Source organism: Polypterus senegalus, chromosome 13 (genome assembly GCF_016835505.1).
Source record: "Polypterus senegalus isolate Bchr_013 chromosome 13, ASM1683550v1, whole genome shotgun sequence".
NCBI classification, from domain to species: domain Eukaryota; kingdom Metazoa; phylum Chordata; class Cladistia; order Polypteriformes; family Polypteridae; genus Polypterus; species Polypterus senegalus.
The window spans coordinates 161,967,948-161,985,466 of record NC_053166.1 but is presented as its reverse complement, the minus strand read 5'-3'; the positions used below and the strand labels follow the sequence as shown (position 1 = coordinate 161,985,466).

At 53.3% G+C, this 17,519-nt stretch overlaps 1 protein-coding gene across 2 annotated transcripts; it reads right to left on the bottom strand.

The window, feature by feature from the left end:
- Window positions 1-448: 448 nt before the first annotated feature.
- LOC120541983 (polycystin-1-like) lies at window positions 449-17,472 on the bottom strand. 2 transcript variants are annotated; one of them, XM_039774035.1, is made up of 18 exons: window positions 17,235-17,472; window positions 15,125-15,251; window positions 14,840-14,956; window positions 14,579-14,628; window positions 14,110-14,300; window positions 13,070-13,166; window positions 12,593-12,702; window positions 12,210-12,406; window positions 11,057-11,251; window positions 10,808-10,947; window positions 10,596-10,723; window positions 9,323-9,410; window positions 9,110-9,235; window positions 8,838-9,012; window positions 8,305-8,592; window positions 8,082-8,216; window positions 7,319-7,630; window positions 449-2,641 (listed from the first exon to the last, which is right to left on the bottom strand). In XM_039774035.1, the coding sequence occupies exons 2-18, from the start codon at window positions 15,209-15,211 to the stop codon at window positions 2,123-2,125; spliced, it is 2,955 nt and encodes a 984-aa protein (XP_039629969.1). In that variant the 5' UTR covers window positions 15,212-15,251; window positions 17,235-17,472; the 3' UTR covers window positions 449-2,122. The 2 variants fall into 2 exon arrangements, with proteins under 2 accessions (XP_039629969.1, XP_039629970.1); XM_039774036.1 differs by having other exon boundaries at window positions 9,323-9,407.
- Between the last annotated feature and the right edge of the window lie 47 nt (window positions 17,473-17,519).

The window sequence follows — 17,519 nt, the reverse complement described above, 5'->3', positions numbered from 1 at the left end:
CCCTTTCCAGGTAGGTTGGGTGTGCAGTGGGTGTCAAAAGAAGGGGGACAATACAATACAGAGAACAGAACAAATCCTCAATACAGCATAAAAATAAAAATTTTAGAAGTACGGAGCAGAATTTAACAGTAGATGATATCACGTAATAAGATTTGGATATTTTTAGAGTCCTGGAGACCTCATCCATCAAGCTGCCTCCCCCATTTGGCCACTCCATGGCTGAAAGCAGTGCTGGGCCATCCAATCTGATGAAAGGACCCCTCTTTCCCATGATTCCTGTGATCCTCCATCAGGGATGACTTTACCATAGGCAGGCAAAACAACTTGGCAGGTGGGCTGTGGCACCAAGTGGCACATTTGAGTACCGAGAGGTACTTAGGTTATTTGAGGTAACCATGTGTTTCTTCATGAGTAACATCACCCGTGGGTCACAAAGACAACACAGAGGGGCATAGCCATCAAATCTTTATTTGATTTTGTCCGATACAGAGATGTTAACAAGCGGCACAATCCATGGTAGAAAGTGACCCAAGCAAAAAGCAAGTGCAGGGACAGCCCGTCTATTACAGATCTTCTGGGGGATCTTCAATAACAAAGTTTATTAATAATTAAATATTTCCAAAACAAAAAAAAAGTTATTCTCAGGGTGCATTAAAAACCTGACTAAAGGGGCCCTGAAGTCGATGCACGCGAGTCGGCGTCCCCCCTGGACAGCCTCAATCTGGTAGGCTGGCCAATGCCTGAGTGAAAATACACCCATAACTAATGTTCTGCCAACACAAAATGATTGTCATGCCAGTAAAGTGCCTTCTCCTGGTGGCAAAAACTGACCATTCATGGCCCAGTACCATGCACAACCACGAGAAACGCCTGACTTACGGGTGACGGCTTGGGAACTGAAGAAGAGTCCGCCAGCAGACCCTGAGACAGACAAAATGAAAGATAAGGAAAAATGCAGCGGACACCCGATTATCCGTTTGGCACATTTGAAGGACTGGGTGGGAGCACTTTTTAAATGGCATGGCACCCCTCACCATCTTTGTCCTTTTATTTTGGCTTTGCGGTTCCCTAAAAAAAAAAAAAAGAGGACGCCAACCACGTAATAAGGTGCAATAAAAGAAAAAAAAATGTTAATCTTGAAGAGCGGTTACCGAGTACTTGTGAGATAAGGAATATAAAAGTAGTGCTGAGTACCGAACTCGCCCGCCAGTTTGATTAAAGTGGCATGGTGCACACAGCCTGCCTCCGTTCAATCCCCCAACATCTTTACAAAAGGCCAGCTGGGGTGCCACCAAGTGACCAAGGCCGCAATTGCCTTTAATTAAGAACGTTAGCTTAAAGGTTGGTGCCAGTCCGCCAACCCACCCACCAACCCCCTTGCCCTCAACTTTTGAAGTAGGTGTTGTCCTTTGTTAGTCTCGTTTGAAATGAGGAGGACACGACTCTGGGATCCCTGAGTAAGCGCATAGCAAGCCTTCCTCGTGCCAGCACGAGATTCAAGGCAGAGCAAGTGTAGAAGTTCCCTAGAAATCGCCCCCTGCGTATTAAAAGTCAAAATAAAAATTATGTAATTTTAACAATAAAGTGCCAAGTAGAAGGGAACGGGAAATGCCCTCAACTCTGGGGACGCAAGAGAATTGCATGCTGCACGCTTGAACTTGACCAAAGTGCTTCTGAGGGGCTTTGAGTGGCAGCAGGTCTGACCGCTATGCCAATGCCGCGATGAGGGCTGCCCCTCCAGCTCTCCCGTCAACTCGTTTCCACTCGGATCATCATTCACAAGTCCTTAATCATGTGCAGACACACACAGACACACACTTGAGCCCAACTGCTTGGCGTACCTTGGGCCTCCGGGGCCACACGAGGTCAGCTGGTGACCAGCGCCAGCTCGCCAAGCTCCAAAAGTCAACAACAGGAACACAATCAGAAGGGCTGCCACTCGGACTCAATCGGGTGACGGGCTCCTCCACAAGAATAGCATGTGATGATCCCGAGCCGGAGGACCTGTGCCATCCATTGGCATGTGGAACAGAAGCTTCTCCAGATAGCTGCCTGTATACAAGTGGTAACTGCCCAGCCTGCTGGGTCGAGTTTGAGCTTTGGTGTGTTGGGCAAGGGGGCGCTATGTTCTCAGCATATCTGTATTGGGGTGCACCTTGTTCTTCGGCACTGTGGGCTTTCTCTTTTTCATCGGGACGATGGCTGTGTGTGCGGGGTGCCTGAACAAGCTGCTGGGCGCATTGGCTTTCCTGTCCTCAGCCTCACGGTCAGACTGGGGGTTCATCAGGCAGTACTTGTTGAGCAGGATTCCCGTCATTTGCACCCCTTTGCTCCTGTTGATGCTCCTCTGCAGGAGTTCCAGGCGACACTCGGTCTGGTAGACGTCCTCGGTGACTTTGTTTACCCGGTCAAACTGGAGGAGCAGGGCTTCGAAGACGGGCAGGAGGCGCAGCATGTTGGCTTCGGTCTCTGGTCTCTCCTGACAGCTACCCGGCAGCAGGCTCTCGGCCTGGTCTGATGAGGTGGAGTTGAAGGAGATATCCGAGGCGGTGTCCGGAGTTGGCAGGTGCAGAGATCTGGAGGCACTGGACGATCGGGAAGGCAAGGGCTCCATCCCTTCAAACTGGACTCTGTGGCGGAACTGTGGGAAATGGGAAGGTGGAGAAAAAAAAAAATTAGTTAGGAGCTTCGTCACGTGGCACACATCACACAAACTTGAGGAAACTCCTCCAGCTCCATGCTGCACGCTGTCGGGCCCTGACTTGATTAGCCCCCCTGACACACCCATCCAGAGTGGGCACACGGGTGCACATCACTGAGCACCCAGCGACATAGCGGGACGTTAGAAAACTCTGGACGAGAGCAGGCCATCCAGCCAGTCCTGTCCACTTAACTCCTCCAAAGTTGTGAAGGTCCCTAAAGTCCTGCTGTCCACCACACCACTTGGTCACTTATCTCGTGTGTCTGTGATTCTCATCCTAATGTTTGTGTGACATTTACCTTTACAAGTGTCCAGCTGTGTCCCCGTGTTCTTGATGAACTCATTTTAAAGTCGCCGTTTCGACCCACTTTTAAACACTTCGGTCAGGTCTCCTCTTCCTCTCCTTCAGGCTCGGCTCTTTTCATTTTTCCTCCTAACTCATCCCCTGTAGCCCTGGAATCTGCGGAGTTGCTCTTCTCTGGACCTTCTCTTGTGCTGCTGTCTTTATGGAGACCACAACTGCCCACAGGACTCCAGATGAGGCCTCACCCGTTTGTTATAAAGCTGGAGCAGAGCCTCCTGTGACTTGTACTCCACACAGCAAGGCGCTATATAACCTGACATTCTGTCTGCCAGTTGATTGTGACGAGTCCACGAAATGAGGAGGATTTCAATTTTCGGACCTCCAATTGTGTATGCAGACCTCGCTTTTTTACTTCCTACATGTAAAACTTTACATACAAATTCCTGTCATCCTTTTATACACTCGTCCCCTCTTACGCTCCCTTTGCTTCCCCTCCTTCAGTCTCCCCCCCGCGTTAGCTGTCCATGGCCCTGAATCCGCTCTGTTTTCTCATCTCTGCACTTTCTCTGGTGCTGCTGTGTCTTTTATTTTATTTATTTTTTTGTAATATGAGGACCCAAACTGCACAGAGGACTGCGGGTGGAGGCCTCACTAGTGTAACCGCCTTGACTCGTATCAAATGCATCAGGGCGCTATATGCAGTGGCTTCTGTCCAATCAGGTTTCTGTACTGCGGTTCATCTCCTTCAGTCTTCCCTCCTCGGTGGTCCGCCATAATGCTGGATCTGCTGTTCTCTGTTCTTCCTCTTGTGCTGCTGCCTTTTTTTTGTGTTACGGAGACTGAAACGTCACCCAGCATTGAATTATATAACTAACAGTCATGTGAAAAAGTTTGGAGCCCCTCTCAGCCTGCACAACAATCGACTCTCCTTTCAACAGTTAAGATGACAGTGGTGTGTCTTTCATTTCCTAGGAGTACTGCGGTGTTTTCCGAACAAAGATTTTTAGAGACGCAGTATTTAGTTATGAAATTAAATCAAATGTGAAATCCTGGCTGTGCACAAGTGTGTGTCCCCTTGTCATTGTGCTGATTTGAATGGCTGTCGCTGCTCAATGCTGATCACTTGGTATGATGAGCTCTTTAAGCCTTGAGCTTCATAGACCGGAGTGTCCAATCACGAGTGGTCAAAGGTATTCAAGGTGGTCAATCGCAAGTTGTGCTTCCTTCCCTTTGACTCTCCTCTGAAGAGTGACAGACAACATGGGATCCTCAAAGCAACTCTAAGAAGATCTGAAAACAAAGATTGTTGAGTCTCCTGCTTTAGGGGAAGGTGACAAAAAGTGATCTCAGAGGTTTAAACTGTCAGTGTCAACTGTAAGGAATGGAATCAGGAAATGGAAGGCCACAGGCACAGTTGCTGTTAAACCAGCAGGTCTGGCAGGCCAAGAAAAATACAGGAGCGGCTTATGAAGAGGCAGGATTGTGAGAATGGCTACAGACAACCACAGATCACCTCCAAAGACCTGCAGGAACATCTCGCTGCAGATGGTGTATCTGTACATCGTTCTACAATTCAAAGAACATCAGTATGGCAGGGTGAGGAGAGAGAAGCCCGTTCTGCACTCACGTCACAAACAGAGTCGCTTGTTGTATCAAATGCTCATTTAGACAAGCAGTGCTTTGGACTGATGAGACACAAATGGAGTTATTTGGTCAAAACAAAAAGCGATTTGCATGGCGGAAGAAGAACAAGACAAACACCTGCTACCTCCTGTCAAATGTGGTGGAGGTCCCATCATACCGTGGGGTGGGCTGTATGGCTGGTTCAGGGACTGGCGCCCTTGTTAAAGTCGAGGGTCGGGTGAATTCAACCCAATATCAACCAGTTCTTCAGGATGATGTTCAAATATCAGTCACAAAGTTGAAGTTACACAGGGGTTGGATATTCCAACAAGACGATGAGCCAAAACACAGTTGGAAATCTACAAAGGCATTCATGCAGAGGGAGAAGTAGAATGTTCTGGAATGGCCGTCACAGCCCCCTGACTAGAATATCATCGACAGTCTATGGGATGATTTGAAGCAGGCTGTCCATAAAATTGAACTGAACTGGAGAGATTTGGTATGAAGAAGGTCAGAAATACCAACATCCAGAATCCAGACACTCATCACGGGCTACAGGAGGACAACATCTGGAGGCTCAAAGGAGCAAAAGGAGGCCCAACTGAGCAGTGATGTCTCATCTCTGCCCACATTGATGCCCCTGTCTAATTTTATTATATTGCATATTTTCTGTTAATCCAGTAAATTTCATGTCACTGCTGAAGTCCCACTGTGTCCATAAGGCGTGTCACATATTTAAAGGAAGTTTCTACTTTGAAAGCTCAGCCAATGAGAAACACAAATCCAAAGAATCAAGAGGGCTTCCCAGACTTTTTCATATGACTTCATATAAGTGTTGGCCCCCTTGACTTGTCTAACCTAACATCGTTTTCCGCCTTCTTGATGGCTTCAGTCCGACTGTCATCTCTTGAACTTTAAGGTTCACCTCCCTCCGTCTTTCCTCATCAGTTGCTCTCTGTGGCCCCGAATCAGCTCGGTGGTCCTTCTCTAGCACTGCCGCACAACAGCAGCGTGTCACTCTCGTCTTGGACGTGTGTGGGTGGCGCTGGTAGTTGGCACCTTTTCCCATTCCTGTTAAGGGTGGAATGGCTGAATGTGTAAGCCAACCTTACATAAATGAAAGATGGAGGAGGAAGAGGAGACAGCGCCAGACCAAAAGGAGAAGCAGACGCCATCCAAGAAATGGGCAAGAGGGAAAGAAATTCAAACCGCACGGAAAACGTCGGGCGACCTCGAGTTCATTTCTGGACAAAAGAGGTGAAGAGGAGCCGATGGGCCAACACTGGGACTGTTGGGTGGTGCGTCCCCTGAACGGGAGGTCTGGAGGAGTTCATCCCTAACAGCAGACATCTAAAGGACTCGGACTGCATCATCCATCTTTTCTTTCGTCTTTCCCATATTTGTGCATTGGCGGTGGATCTGGTTGAGTGATGTGCGTGGGTGGGATTCGCAGCGGAGCGGCCGTACGTATATTGGGGGTTGTGTTTAATGTCTTGTCATTTTTTATGAACTCGACTCACTGCTGTGTTTCTGTGCTTGTCGTGCGGTAGGGAAGTCGTGTTGGTCGCTCGCGCCCAGGATCATTTCTTTATTTCACTTTTAGGGCGACAGCACATCTCATAATGGTGCCAGCTCAGAGGGCGGTACAAGTGGACTCTGCCAATCGTTCACGCGTGTTACCACCTTACACTTGATGACGAGTTCCTTGATGATTGTGGCCATGCATTTCTAGATCGTTCTCATTCTTTCACCGTGTATCCCACACTTGATGCTCAGCAGATGTTGCTGCTCTCCTTCTTACAATTATGACCGTCTTCTTCATCACATACAGTAGTTGGCTTCTATGATTTGCTTGACGCTCAGCAAATGCCTGCTGCTTAACATCACTTTGCCGTAATAAACGCACGACCGCCAGCCACGTTGCTGAGCTTGCTGCCACCTCCTGTTTGCCAGATGGCATCGGCTCGTGAGGTTTCAGCTGAGCCAGGATCAGGGCTCTAAAGCCACTGGTTTGTGAGTCAATCGCGTGACCTTAGCAGTTTAGGTAAAGAGATGGAGACGCGGCCTCACGGGTGTGCAGGTGGGCCGCCATGTCGCCCAACAGGCTTCTCAATGGCACCGCCACTCTGCCTTCAGCTATGAAGGAGTCCTACACGTCTGGGGACAACCCGCTAAAAAGCGAGTAGCTGCAAAGGCTCCGCCCTCAGGGGGCCGTCTTCCTAAAACACCCGCCCACAATTCCTCCGGCCTGCGAGTTTCAAAACACCGCCAGGCTTTCGGGGAGAGAAAATCAAAAGCTAAAATGGCCGCCCTCCATTCAGGAGCTCGTTGGCATGAGGGAACTGAAGTGTAGTCCTTATAGGACGAGTGCCCGGACCACCACAGCAGCTACGGGGCACCTGCAGTGAGGTTTACACAGCGAGGGCGACCTTAAGCACCGCACTAAAGTGTGGCATGGAGTTGGTCACGTGTGAGGATGGGCTGCAGGTACGGGCTCAGTAAATGGGGTCACTGGGTTTTGTTCTGCTCCGCTCCGAGGTTCTGGTGTGCCGCTGGCACTTGGCACAGCATTTAGTGGTCCCCACAGCGGGGGCACAGTGTCTCGTATGTCCCAGTGAGGGCTGGGCTTGTCACCCTGTGGTGATGTTTAGGTGGCAAAGTGTGAGCCTGAATGGTGGCACATACTGTACCTCCTTGGCCTTGCTGATGCCCATCCACATCTTTAGGCGCCGCACAAACAGCTCGACCATCTCGTAATCCTGAGGCTCGATGGCAGGCCGGTACATCTCGGAGCGGACCAGGCTGTAGTTCCGGATGAACACGGCGGCGAAGATCTTGATGATGATGCAGGTCTCCAGGCTGATGTAGCTGATGTAGAAGAGGCAGACGAGCGCCCGCTCCGGCAGGTGGGCATGCAGTGACAGTGACGCGCGGGCCACCGACAGCAAAGACATGGTGGCTGAGCCCAAAGTGCCAAAGGCTTCCAGGTCTGCGCAGAACATCTGGAACAAGAGAGGAAGTCTGGTGAGTACCGGGGGGAGTAAGGGGTGGGCAGCAGTGCATCACCCGGGTTCAAGTTGGGCATGCATGGGTGGCATTCGCAGGACACTTTATTTCAGAGCTGCAGCCGCCCTGCATCGGCATGTTCTGGTCATGTTCAGGTGGGCCACCTCAATAGTCCAGAAGACGTTTGGGTAGGAAGAGTGGGCACACCTAGACTGGTGACCCCACCTGATGACACTGGGGTGGGCTAAGCCTCACTGATCCCCTCCACAGCCTCCACATGCTGCCCATGTTGTAAGGAAAGTCACTGAAAGGGGCATTGTTGGGGCAGCTCAGCGTCGAGCACTGGCAGAGGTCAATTTCAGGGTCACGAGGGCCACCTCACCAAAATGGCGGCAAGCAACTGAAAGTCTGACCTATCGGCTTGACGAACGCACACCACGGACTTACCAAATACCCGAGCTGGGCGAACGAGAGGAGGACCAGCGTGAAGGCCACGGCCGCGCCAGCCAGCTCCCGAGCCGAGTGCCACACGGTCTTACCCAGCACTGACCACTCTCTGAGGAAACGCAGCTGGCGAGCCGCCTGCAGGTAGACGAGCACAAGAGGTGTTAGCAGACGGGGGGGTGCCATCCACACCCACAGCCCCCCAAACCAAACCCCTCGAGTTTACCTTCAGGGTGAGGAGGAAAAGCAGCACGGCGGCCGAGTCGCTGAAGAGCGAGCGCAGGAAGGCCACCTGGTAGAAGTCGGTGAAGCGGCCCCTCTGCCTCATCAGGTGGGCCCACTGGCGCTCGGCGGCGCTGCAGCAGACAAAGTGGAGGAGCAGGGCGGCCGCCGACAGCCCCGTGATGACCAACTGCAGGAGGTGCCAGGGCCGGCGCAGGTAAGAGCAGCCCTGCCTCTTCATGGACTGCGCCTCGTGGACCGCAAAGTAAACGACGAAGACCAGCAAGAAGACCTGCAGGGCGAGAGGGAGGCAGGTGGGCAGGCAGCCTGGCACAGTGGGCACCGGGCTCAGGTTTGGGTTGTATTGGGCCTCATCAAGACCCACTGGCAACGGATGTCTCCCTTTACCCGGCGCCAGCAGGTGCCTATCAAAGGCTTTCAGAGCCCAAATACCCGCCGCCAGCTTAGCAATGTTGGGCCACGAGTTTGTAACATTAATTTAGGTAAGCCCGCTGAATGGTTATGTGGCAGCCTTACCATCATGACAAAGAGCAGGTCGACCCCGGCCCCCTGTCGTGCCAAGGCGATGACCCTGACGTCCAGTGATGTGTATGCGCCTCCTGCTGGTGGGAACTCGGCCAGAAACGTGACCACCGCATAAAGGTCCGTGTTGGTGTTGTAAAGCGTGAACTCCAGAAAGACCACCCGGGTCCTGCAATAGAGATGACCGGCTTGTGAACGAGCCCTTGGGCACAAAGCTCTGGAGGCGTACGCCACGTGGCATCACGAAGACGAGTGCACCGACTCACCGACTGTCCGGCCAGCCCCAACGTCGGAGGCTTTGCACGATGGCACCAGCATCACGGCTGTTGTTTCCAAGCTCCTTCACGTAGCCACCGCTGTCGTAAATGGACAACTGCCCCCAGTGCCAGACCCTGCAGGAGAGACACATGAAAAAGCAGAAGTCAGCGGCGTGGCCACTCGCACGCAGCCTGGTGACGCAGACTGAAGGTGCCACTCACCCCGGCAGCTCCGGATGGACATACGCCCAGCCGTCACTCGCGTTCATCCTGGCCACCTGTGCGTTTGGACTGGAAGTGCTGCCCCCTGCTGGCAAAAACAACCATAAAAAACAATCATAAGACGACTGCCTGTGCCACAGTGCCACCTGCTGCCAGGGAGCCATGTAAAAAAAAAAAAAAAACGGGAGCAGGACTGCCACCAACTGTCACCTGGTGAAACAGGGCTGGCAAACACCTGAGAGTGATTACACACAGTAGAGCGCCAAATAGTGGTACAAAAAAGTACTGCATGGGCAAATAAAGAGGTAGAAATAAATAAATCTAATGGGCATAAACAGGCACTGCAGATTTATACTTCTGTGTTGAAGGCACCTCCCTGAACACCAGTTGGCGAGGTTTGTAGCACACAGGAGAATGTCAGCAGCTCTGCCCCCCCAGGACCACCGCTCCTCTAAGGGCCACATTTTCTTTTTAGACGAACGTTTTTCCGCTTTTTCTTAGATTCACCGACTTCCAAACTGATGGAAGGGGTCCCCGTTGACGTGAGGTGACGTCAAGTCACATTTCTGAGGCGGTGAGCGCCACATGACGTCCCGCACCACAGAAGTATCAGTCAGCCATTAGGAAACGGAGTGGAGCGCCATCTAGTGTACTGCACTGCGAAAGAAAGACGAGTGCAAACTCACTCATTAATGGAGTGCCATCTGGTGGAGATGAAAAGGCACTGCATGTTCAAGTAAGGCACATAAATAAATACAGCAAAGCCGCACGAACTGTAAATACAGACCAGCGCTACCTGGCAAGACATAAAACAACGCAGAGAAACGCAGCAAAGTGTCGTCTGCTGAAGTGCAAAATGTATCAAGAAATACTAAAGAGTGCCACCTAGTGGAGAAAAAAACTGCATTGAAAAAGCAAGTAGCGTAAATAAGTAAGAGTGGAGCGCCAACTAGTGTAGACAGGCACAGTAATGCCCAGTGCGTGCCAGCAGTGTAAAGAAAGCAAAGGAGTGCCACCTAGAGTGAACACAGAAGGGCAGCAGCAGGCGACAAAGTCAATGCACTGCGCCATCTACTGTGGGCAGACAGCAACTCGTGTGAATCACTATGACGGAGTGCCATCTAGTGTGCAGAAAGGGCACAGTAGATGGCACTGGATTTACCCAAGTAAATCCAGAGGGGCGCTGGCACAGAAAATGGTACTTTGGCTGGATGGTGACATGTACACAATATGCACTTGGCATTGCCCTTTACCTGCGCCCACTCCTCCTTACCGTCTAGGGAGCGGACCTGCCGCAGACGCGGGCTGCCCAGCAGGACGTTGCAGGTGTCCGTCAGAGTTTTGTTCCCATACAGGTAAGGCAGCAACGTCTCCGACAGCCAGATCCAAAACTCGTGTGGCCTGTGGGATGGGCACAGAGTCAGCCTGTTAAGGCCCAGAGGGCGAGTGCACCAGGTTGGCACCCCGAAACGCCCACCGTCTTACTTGGAAATGCTGCCAAACGCCGTTGACTCGAGCTGCTGCTGAACGAGGCACTGCAGGCGGCGGGCGTTGGTGTCGCCGAAGGAGTCGCCGTAGTTTGTTAACAGGATGACCAGCAGGAAGAGCATGTAGACGAGGAAATTCTGAAACAGGAGCACAAAGGTGGATCGCAGCGGGCAGCCTGCAGGGGGCAGCACAAGCCTCAAAGCTGCCAGCGCCTCATGCCAACCCTCCGGGCCTTAACCAGCGTACCTTCAGCATGGTGTGCAGCATTTTGACCTTTTTGGCCTCTTCCTTGGCCTGAAAAAGAGCGAAGCCCTGCGGGGGCCGCACGCGGGTGACCTTCTCGGAAATGTGCTCCACCTGCGGGGTCTCCACCAGCGTGTCGCTCTCCTCGGGGTACAGCCGCTTGATGGCCAAGGAGAAGTAGAGGGCTTCAACCACCACCTGCGGGCATCAAGCAGACGAGAGGTGAGAGGGCAGAGCAGGGCGGGACCCTCCTTACAAAACACTGAAGGGGGTCTTCGCTACCCTCTGGACCACCGACCAGTGACAATGTCTACTTACCTGACCTCTGGGGGTCTTGGATGTGTTCAGGCACCTAGCCCCCTCCCCGTCCTGTGACACATGTACTACAGCATGACAGTTTTTGAACGGACCCCAACCCACTCTTAATGATAACCTCTTTCGGGCCAGAATGAGCGGACCACCAAAAGCGCTGACCCCATAACACCAGGTGGATGAAATTGAGCAGAGGAAAGCCAAAGGGACACAGCGGGGTGAGCAGTTGGGACGCAAAAGATTCATTCGTGTACCGTGAGCAGCAAAGGGGCGGGGCTTCCTGGAAGGGGCGTGGTTTATGTAAAAAAAGAGGTGACAAAAAGAAAAAGGTGACACTCATTTGGGTGACCCCCTGCTGCCCTAACACCGGCCTTCCATTATTTGTGCCCACTTTCTCCCACAGTGTGGGCCACATGGCACAAAGGGATGGTGCCAGTTAGCAGTCGATGGGATGGGGACACGGGGACAACGTGGGAACTCCTCACAGAAGCAGACTTGACCCAGGATTTGAACCCTGGCTCCTTGAGTGTGGAGGCAGCTTCCCCAAACACTACCACCCACATGGTGCCCGTGTGCCAAATCAGGAGACAACAGGACCAGAACCACGCATTGCATGGACCAGCGGGTCGTGTGAACGTCTGACGAGAAGAAAGCCTCCCGAGAGTAATGTGTCCACCAGATCTCAATTCAGGTAGTCCACGGTCATGTCCCTGTCCAGTCATGCCACCGTCACCTGAATGAAGACCAGGCTCTGCCCTGATGGCCCATCGACTTGAGTGTGACATCTACTGGGGGCACCAAACCCTGGCATACTTCCCCGCTACCCACAACAGGCCCAGCTTACCTTCAGGGGCTCCAGCACCAAGAAAGAGGCCAAGAAGCTGAAGATGCCAGAGATGAGCCACTTAAGCGCCACTTGGGACGAGAAGCCCACACCAATCCAGACGGAGACACCAAAGGCGCCAGTGCACACGAGGAGGCCGAGCACGTGGGCCGTGTGGCTACACCAGGGTGGGAGCAGCGCCAAGGAGCAGCTGCCATCTGCAGGTGAAAGGAGAGACGAGAGGGGTGGGTGACCCGGCTGTGCACTCCAAGGCAGCCCCCCACTTTGGTGCACAGATAGGGGGCGCCATCTTCCACTTGCAATGCAAGGGGTGCCCGTTCATCACTGGGGGCTGAACTTGATGGAGGAAGCTGAAGGGTCACTGCAGAGATGTGGTGCCTTACCTGCTGCCTGGGCAGACGCTGACCTGGACGCCAGCTGGCATCTCGAGGCCCTCGGCTCGTTCAGCTTCTGTAGGATGATGACTTCGGTTTTATCACCAAAGACCGTCGACCTGCAGAAAACATCACAGGGTCAGGTGCAAGTAAAGAAGTGACCACCGGGCATCTGCACTGGCACAACTTTTCCTCATCACCCTCCTTTTTATAACCTCAAAGGTTTGTCTCCCTCAAACTCTTTCATAAATGATGCCAGTGGGTGGTCCTGGGGTTAGTGGTGCCACTTCATCGATGCGGGTTCAAATCCCATGCCCAGCTGGCGTATATGTAGAGTTTTCATGTTTTCTTTGTGTCTTTATGGGCACGGTGCCCACAGCCTCAGGATGTGCCTGTGAGGTTTAATCGCCAATTCTTAAACTGGCATTGTGTAGGTGAGTGGCACCCCCTCCAGGAGGTCCCACTGGGGTTTTTTTTTGTACTTACAGCTCCGCTTCACTTGGAGAGAGAAACTGGTCCGTGTCCATCAGCCTTGGCGCCTGCCCATGCCCATCAGCCAGGATCTTCCGAATCAAGTCCTCATCTGTTAAGGCAATTCAAGAAATCAGCCACGTGTGCCACCTGGCCGGTGCCCACTCTCTGCCCATCCCACTGATGGGACACTGAAGGTCCTGAGGTAGTATATCAAACTGGTCTGGGATATCATGATGGCATACTGCCCGCACCCCGTCACTTGTCTGTAATGTTTTCTTATTCGGGGTCACCTCAGGGGGGCTTAGGGAATGAGAGCTGAGACCCCAGGTAGCCATCCTGCGCTATGAGAAGAGCAACGAGGGTGCAGGTGGACAACATGGGAACTCAACAGAAGAGACCCCATAACAAGTGGAGGGGCTGCATTCTGGGGTAATCTTATGGGATTACGTGCCAGTCTGGCAAGGGGGGGGGGCTAAAAGGGGCAAGAAAAGGGCTGTTAATGGGAAATTGGAGCAGAACCCACAAGGGTGAGCAGGTGGGCCAGCCTCATACTTGGGCACCCACTAATAGAGAGATGACACCATGTGGGTTGGCATCAGTCAGGGGCAGCCACACCTGCAAGAGGGAGATTAGAGAGTGAGGGACAGACCCCCGGAGAAAGGCCAGGAATGCAGGGAAACTGGGGGCCACCAGGGGGAGCTCTGCCAGGAAGCCCACAGGACTCGCTGGGTTCAGTCTTCACCCTGGCAGCAGCGCCAATTGGAGGATGCCCCTTTGAGGTTAGAGTTGGCAGGTCAGAGACTGGCAAAGGATCACTGGCAGGAGTGGCCAGAAGTGTCATTTTTTTGTTATGACATTTTTATGCCCATCCTGTTTGTGTTATATAAAGCCTTTATCTTGGATGGTAAATGGTGGCATACTGGGTGCCACCACCTGTAGTTTGACCCAAGTGGTCTCCAGTTTGCTCACTTTATCTCAGTTGCTGAATGGTTTTGGTTTTTGCTGGGGTCCCGGACCCCCAAGCTCTGAGAAGCTGGATGATGTCCACTCACCTGAAGCGGTGAAATATTTGTTCCTGTGGCTGTACATGTCCTCTTCCTCGGGTGCCAGTGTCATGTCCACACCCAGATGCCGACTGCCCTGGCCTCTCTTCAGCTTGGGCAGACTGTTGACCATGATGGACGAGTCACTGAGGAAGTCATTCCAGGTGGGCACTGCATCGGGCGAGGCCATCTTGTGTAAGCTGAGGAGCAGAAGAGCAGGATGGTGAGCCACCGAATGCCAACAGGAGGACCTCAGTAGGTGGGTACAGCTCAATCCCAAACCCATCTTTGACCCCTCGTGTATGGCAAGACCACCCCCCCCACCCCCATTTCCCACTGAACACAATGCCTGGTGCCCAATCAGACTCTCAGCAGACCGACTCTCATGCCAGCCTGGTTTTAGGTGGGTGCCATCTGGACACTTTCCCCCAGGCTTTGATGTTCAAAGGTCTCAAAAGCATGGCACTGCCATCCTTACCTCTTTGACAGTTTAGCAGAGGGGTCCAGGTTGGTGTCATCTGGGTAGACCTGTAATGAGATTCGCCCGTTAGTATGGCCTGCCAGCTTTAGACAAATGAGCATCGGTAGTTGAGGCCAACAAACCCCCCCCCCATTTCAGTGCCTGCTGGGCAGTTGACAATTGGCCAATCGCCCACCCTCTCAAGAGCAGTGACCAGTGGCCAAATAGTGCCAATTCCACCTGTGAAGCCCAGAAAATGCCAGCACAGCGATCGGTCACCTCCGTGGCGATGCCCGTGAACGTCATTAAAGAGCTGCCAACGGTCGAGGTGTCCAAGTCGTCATCGATCTCCAGCGCCTCCTGGTCGGCTTCTTCAGCGGGCAACTCAAAGGAGGCCTGAGCGACAAAACAAGAAATCAAAGTCAAAGTGGCAGACCCGCATGGGTCACCCTCTGGCAGGAACACGGGGTCCCGTCGCTCAAAGCCAGCACTACGCTCACGTGAACAGGCCTGGGACCCCCAAAGATGAGTGCCGAGTGGGCGGACCCCGGGTTAAGAGCTCACCTTGCTGCGGGCCATCCTGAAGAGCGTCAGCAGCAGCAGGTAGACGGGGTACACCAGGACGCAGGTCAGCATGCCCACAGCCGCCATCTCCCCGTTCAGCGGCACCAGGTCTGCCACGGGGCCGGGACTGGAAACGAAACACAGAGAGTGGCGTAAATGAGAGAAAAAAGGAAGAGAAGGTCACCTGCACTGGACCCCCTTGGTGACTTGTGAGTGGCCCCTGGGACAAGGATACTTGGGCACCCGACTTGCCATTTGCTTTCTATCTTATTTGACAGACAGCATTTGGGCACAAGGGATACCAAGGAAGGCATTAAAGGAACAGACTGGCATCACACAGCTTGCCCTACTTTGGCAGAATGCTAAGTGGCAGCTGCCAGGCTCTCGCTCACTGGCACTTGACTCTAGTTTTCTTCACCGGGTCACTCTGTGCAGTGCCATTGCTGCCCAGTGCCAACCACAGATGTCTCTGTGTGGCAGCGCTTAGCCTGAGAACAAAAGGGCCACTGAGGGCATTGAGGGACAAAACTCTGTGCCAACATGTGCCCCTGAGAGACAAACGGCAAAACGTCCCCTCATTCCGTCAGAACACATTACAAGCACCGACGCTGTGCCCGGCTGCCACGCCTGAGCGCCTATTGACTAAGGTGTGCCCACAGAAAGGCCTTCTACACTGTGGGTGGTAACCCAGTGATGGAGCACAACGGTGGAAGACCCTCCATCACAGAATCGGACGCGGCCAACACAATCAGCCCAAAGAAGGAGCGACTGCCAGCGGTCAGTCAGACGGTCAAAACGTGGGCAGCCCCTGAGCGGTCAAGCTGACTGACACTAAAACAACAGGCAAGCCCACCCCCACCTACCCACTGAGGCCATCTGACCTTCAGAAGGGGCTCTAGTTTGGTGCCACCTCGGCCGGCCAGACTGACCGCATTTTAAAGGAGCCCACCTCATTGGCTACAATGCCACACATTAGAACAAGCCAATCAAGCTGAAACGGATCAACGCGTGCGCGAGGATCTGACCAATCAGGCGCGCCGACCGTTCCGTAATGAATTTAAAATACGTTGAACCCGCCCCTTCCAGCTCTTAATATGCCCGCGCCTAATGGCAGCCATGTGCAGCAAAACAAGATAAAAAAAAATAATCCAAGTGACCAATGGCAGGCACAGCAGTGACACGTCACGTGACACGGGGCATCCACAGGTCTGTGATTGTCAGTAGGTGCCCTGCACTGGGTGGGTCAACCTGGCGCCTGCTGTTGGATGCCATTCACGATGGCCACCCCACAAGTGAGCTTCGCCCTGCCCTTTGGACACACTGCCCATCGCTACTGTTGACTGAATGGTTTAGCGGGGTCCCCGAGAGGGGAGTTGGGGGGATCAGCCCACTGCAATTGCCGGAGCCCCCTGGCAGAGCACCTAAAAGACCAACGACCTTAACGAGAGATGAAGAAAAAGACGCAATGTGGTAAACCTGCGCAAGGGTCAGCGCCAAGTCTCGAGGGGGTGAGAGCGGGGGGGCTCCCTCTGCCAGTCCCAGCCCCTGAGCCAGCACCCCACTAGAACCAAAGTCCAATCTTCCCATAGGACCAACGCTTCAGTATCCGCAGTTTCCATTTCTGCTGTTTTTTTTTCTGGATCGTAACCCGAGTGGATAATAAGAACTGACCCCGTTATCAAGTCACAGCCCCAGGCCAGGCAAGCGGACCACCCAGTCTGAACAGCCAATCAAGGTGACGTGAAAATGACCACAAAGCCATCGGCCAACTGAGCCGAGCCTCCAGCACACTTGGCTGTCCACATTGAGCCCCTGGACCACCTAAGCCGAGCCCACTCCAAACGAACATTAGCCACAGGTGGGCCACGCAGACCCAAACTCAAACACGCAGAAGCTGCTGGCCACCCAAACTGACCGTGTGAGCCTTTACCTTGATAGTGGGCAGCTGGAGAGAGCCTAGCGCAGCCCCCTGCACCCCCTGGCACCTGACCAGAGCGTCACTCAGCTCAGTGTGACCCCGCGCTTCAGGTGACCACGTCCGAGTCGGGGCAGGGACAACTGGAGAAGTACGATCTGCGCGGCGGCGGCGGTGGGCACCAGGCACGCCTACCTTCTGTCCGTGTCCACGACGATGCCGTACCACACCGAGTTGGTGACGAAGAAGAGGAAGAGGAGGACGGCACAGCACGTGGCCCTCTGAACTCGGGTGAAGCGACTGCGAGCGGGACGGTCCCACAGCGAGAGCCAGATGTGCTTCTCTGAAAATCCTCTGGCCAGCTCCACCGTGAAGATGCGGGTGAATCGCCGGAGCTCGGCGTCCGCTGCGGAGACACAAAGGCGGGGGGCTTACTTACTGGTGGGCTCCTTCATTATCTTTCAAGCTCTTTCCTGGGCT

Coding starts and splice junctions, on each gene's coding strand:
- LOC120541983 (XM_039774035.1), bottom strand. CDS start 15,211: ATGGCGGCTGTGGGCATGCTGACCTGCGTCCTGGTGTACCCCGTCTAC. Junction 12,703..13,069: donor TCTCCAAGTGAAGCGGAGCT/GTAAGTACAAAA, acceptor TGTTTTCTGCAG/GTCGACGGTCTTTGGTGATA. Junction 8,217..8,304: donor TTTTCCTCCTCACCCTGAAG/GTAAACTCGAGG, acceptor GTCTACCTGCAG/GCGGCTCGCCAGCTGCGTTT.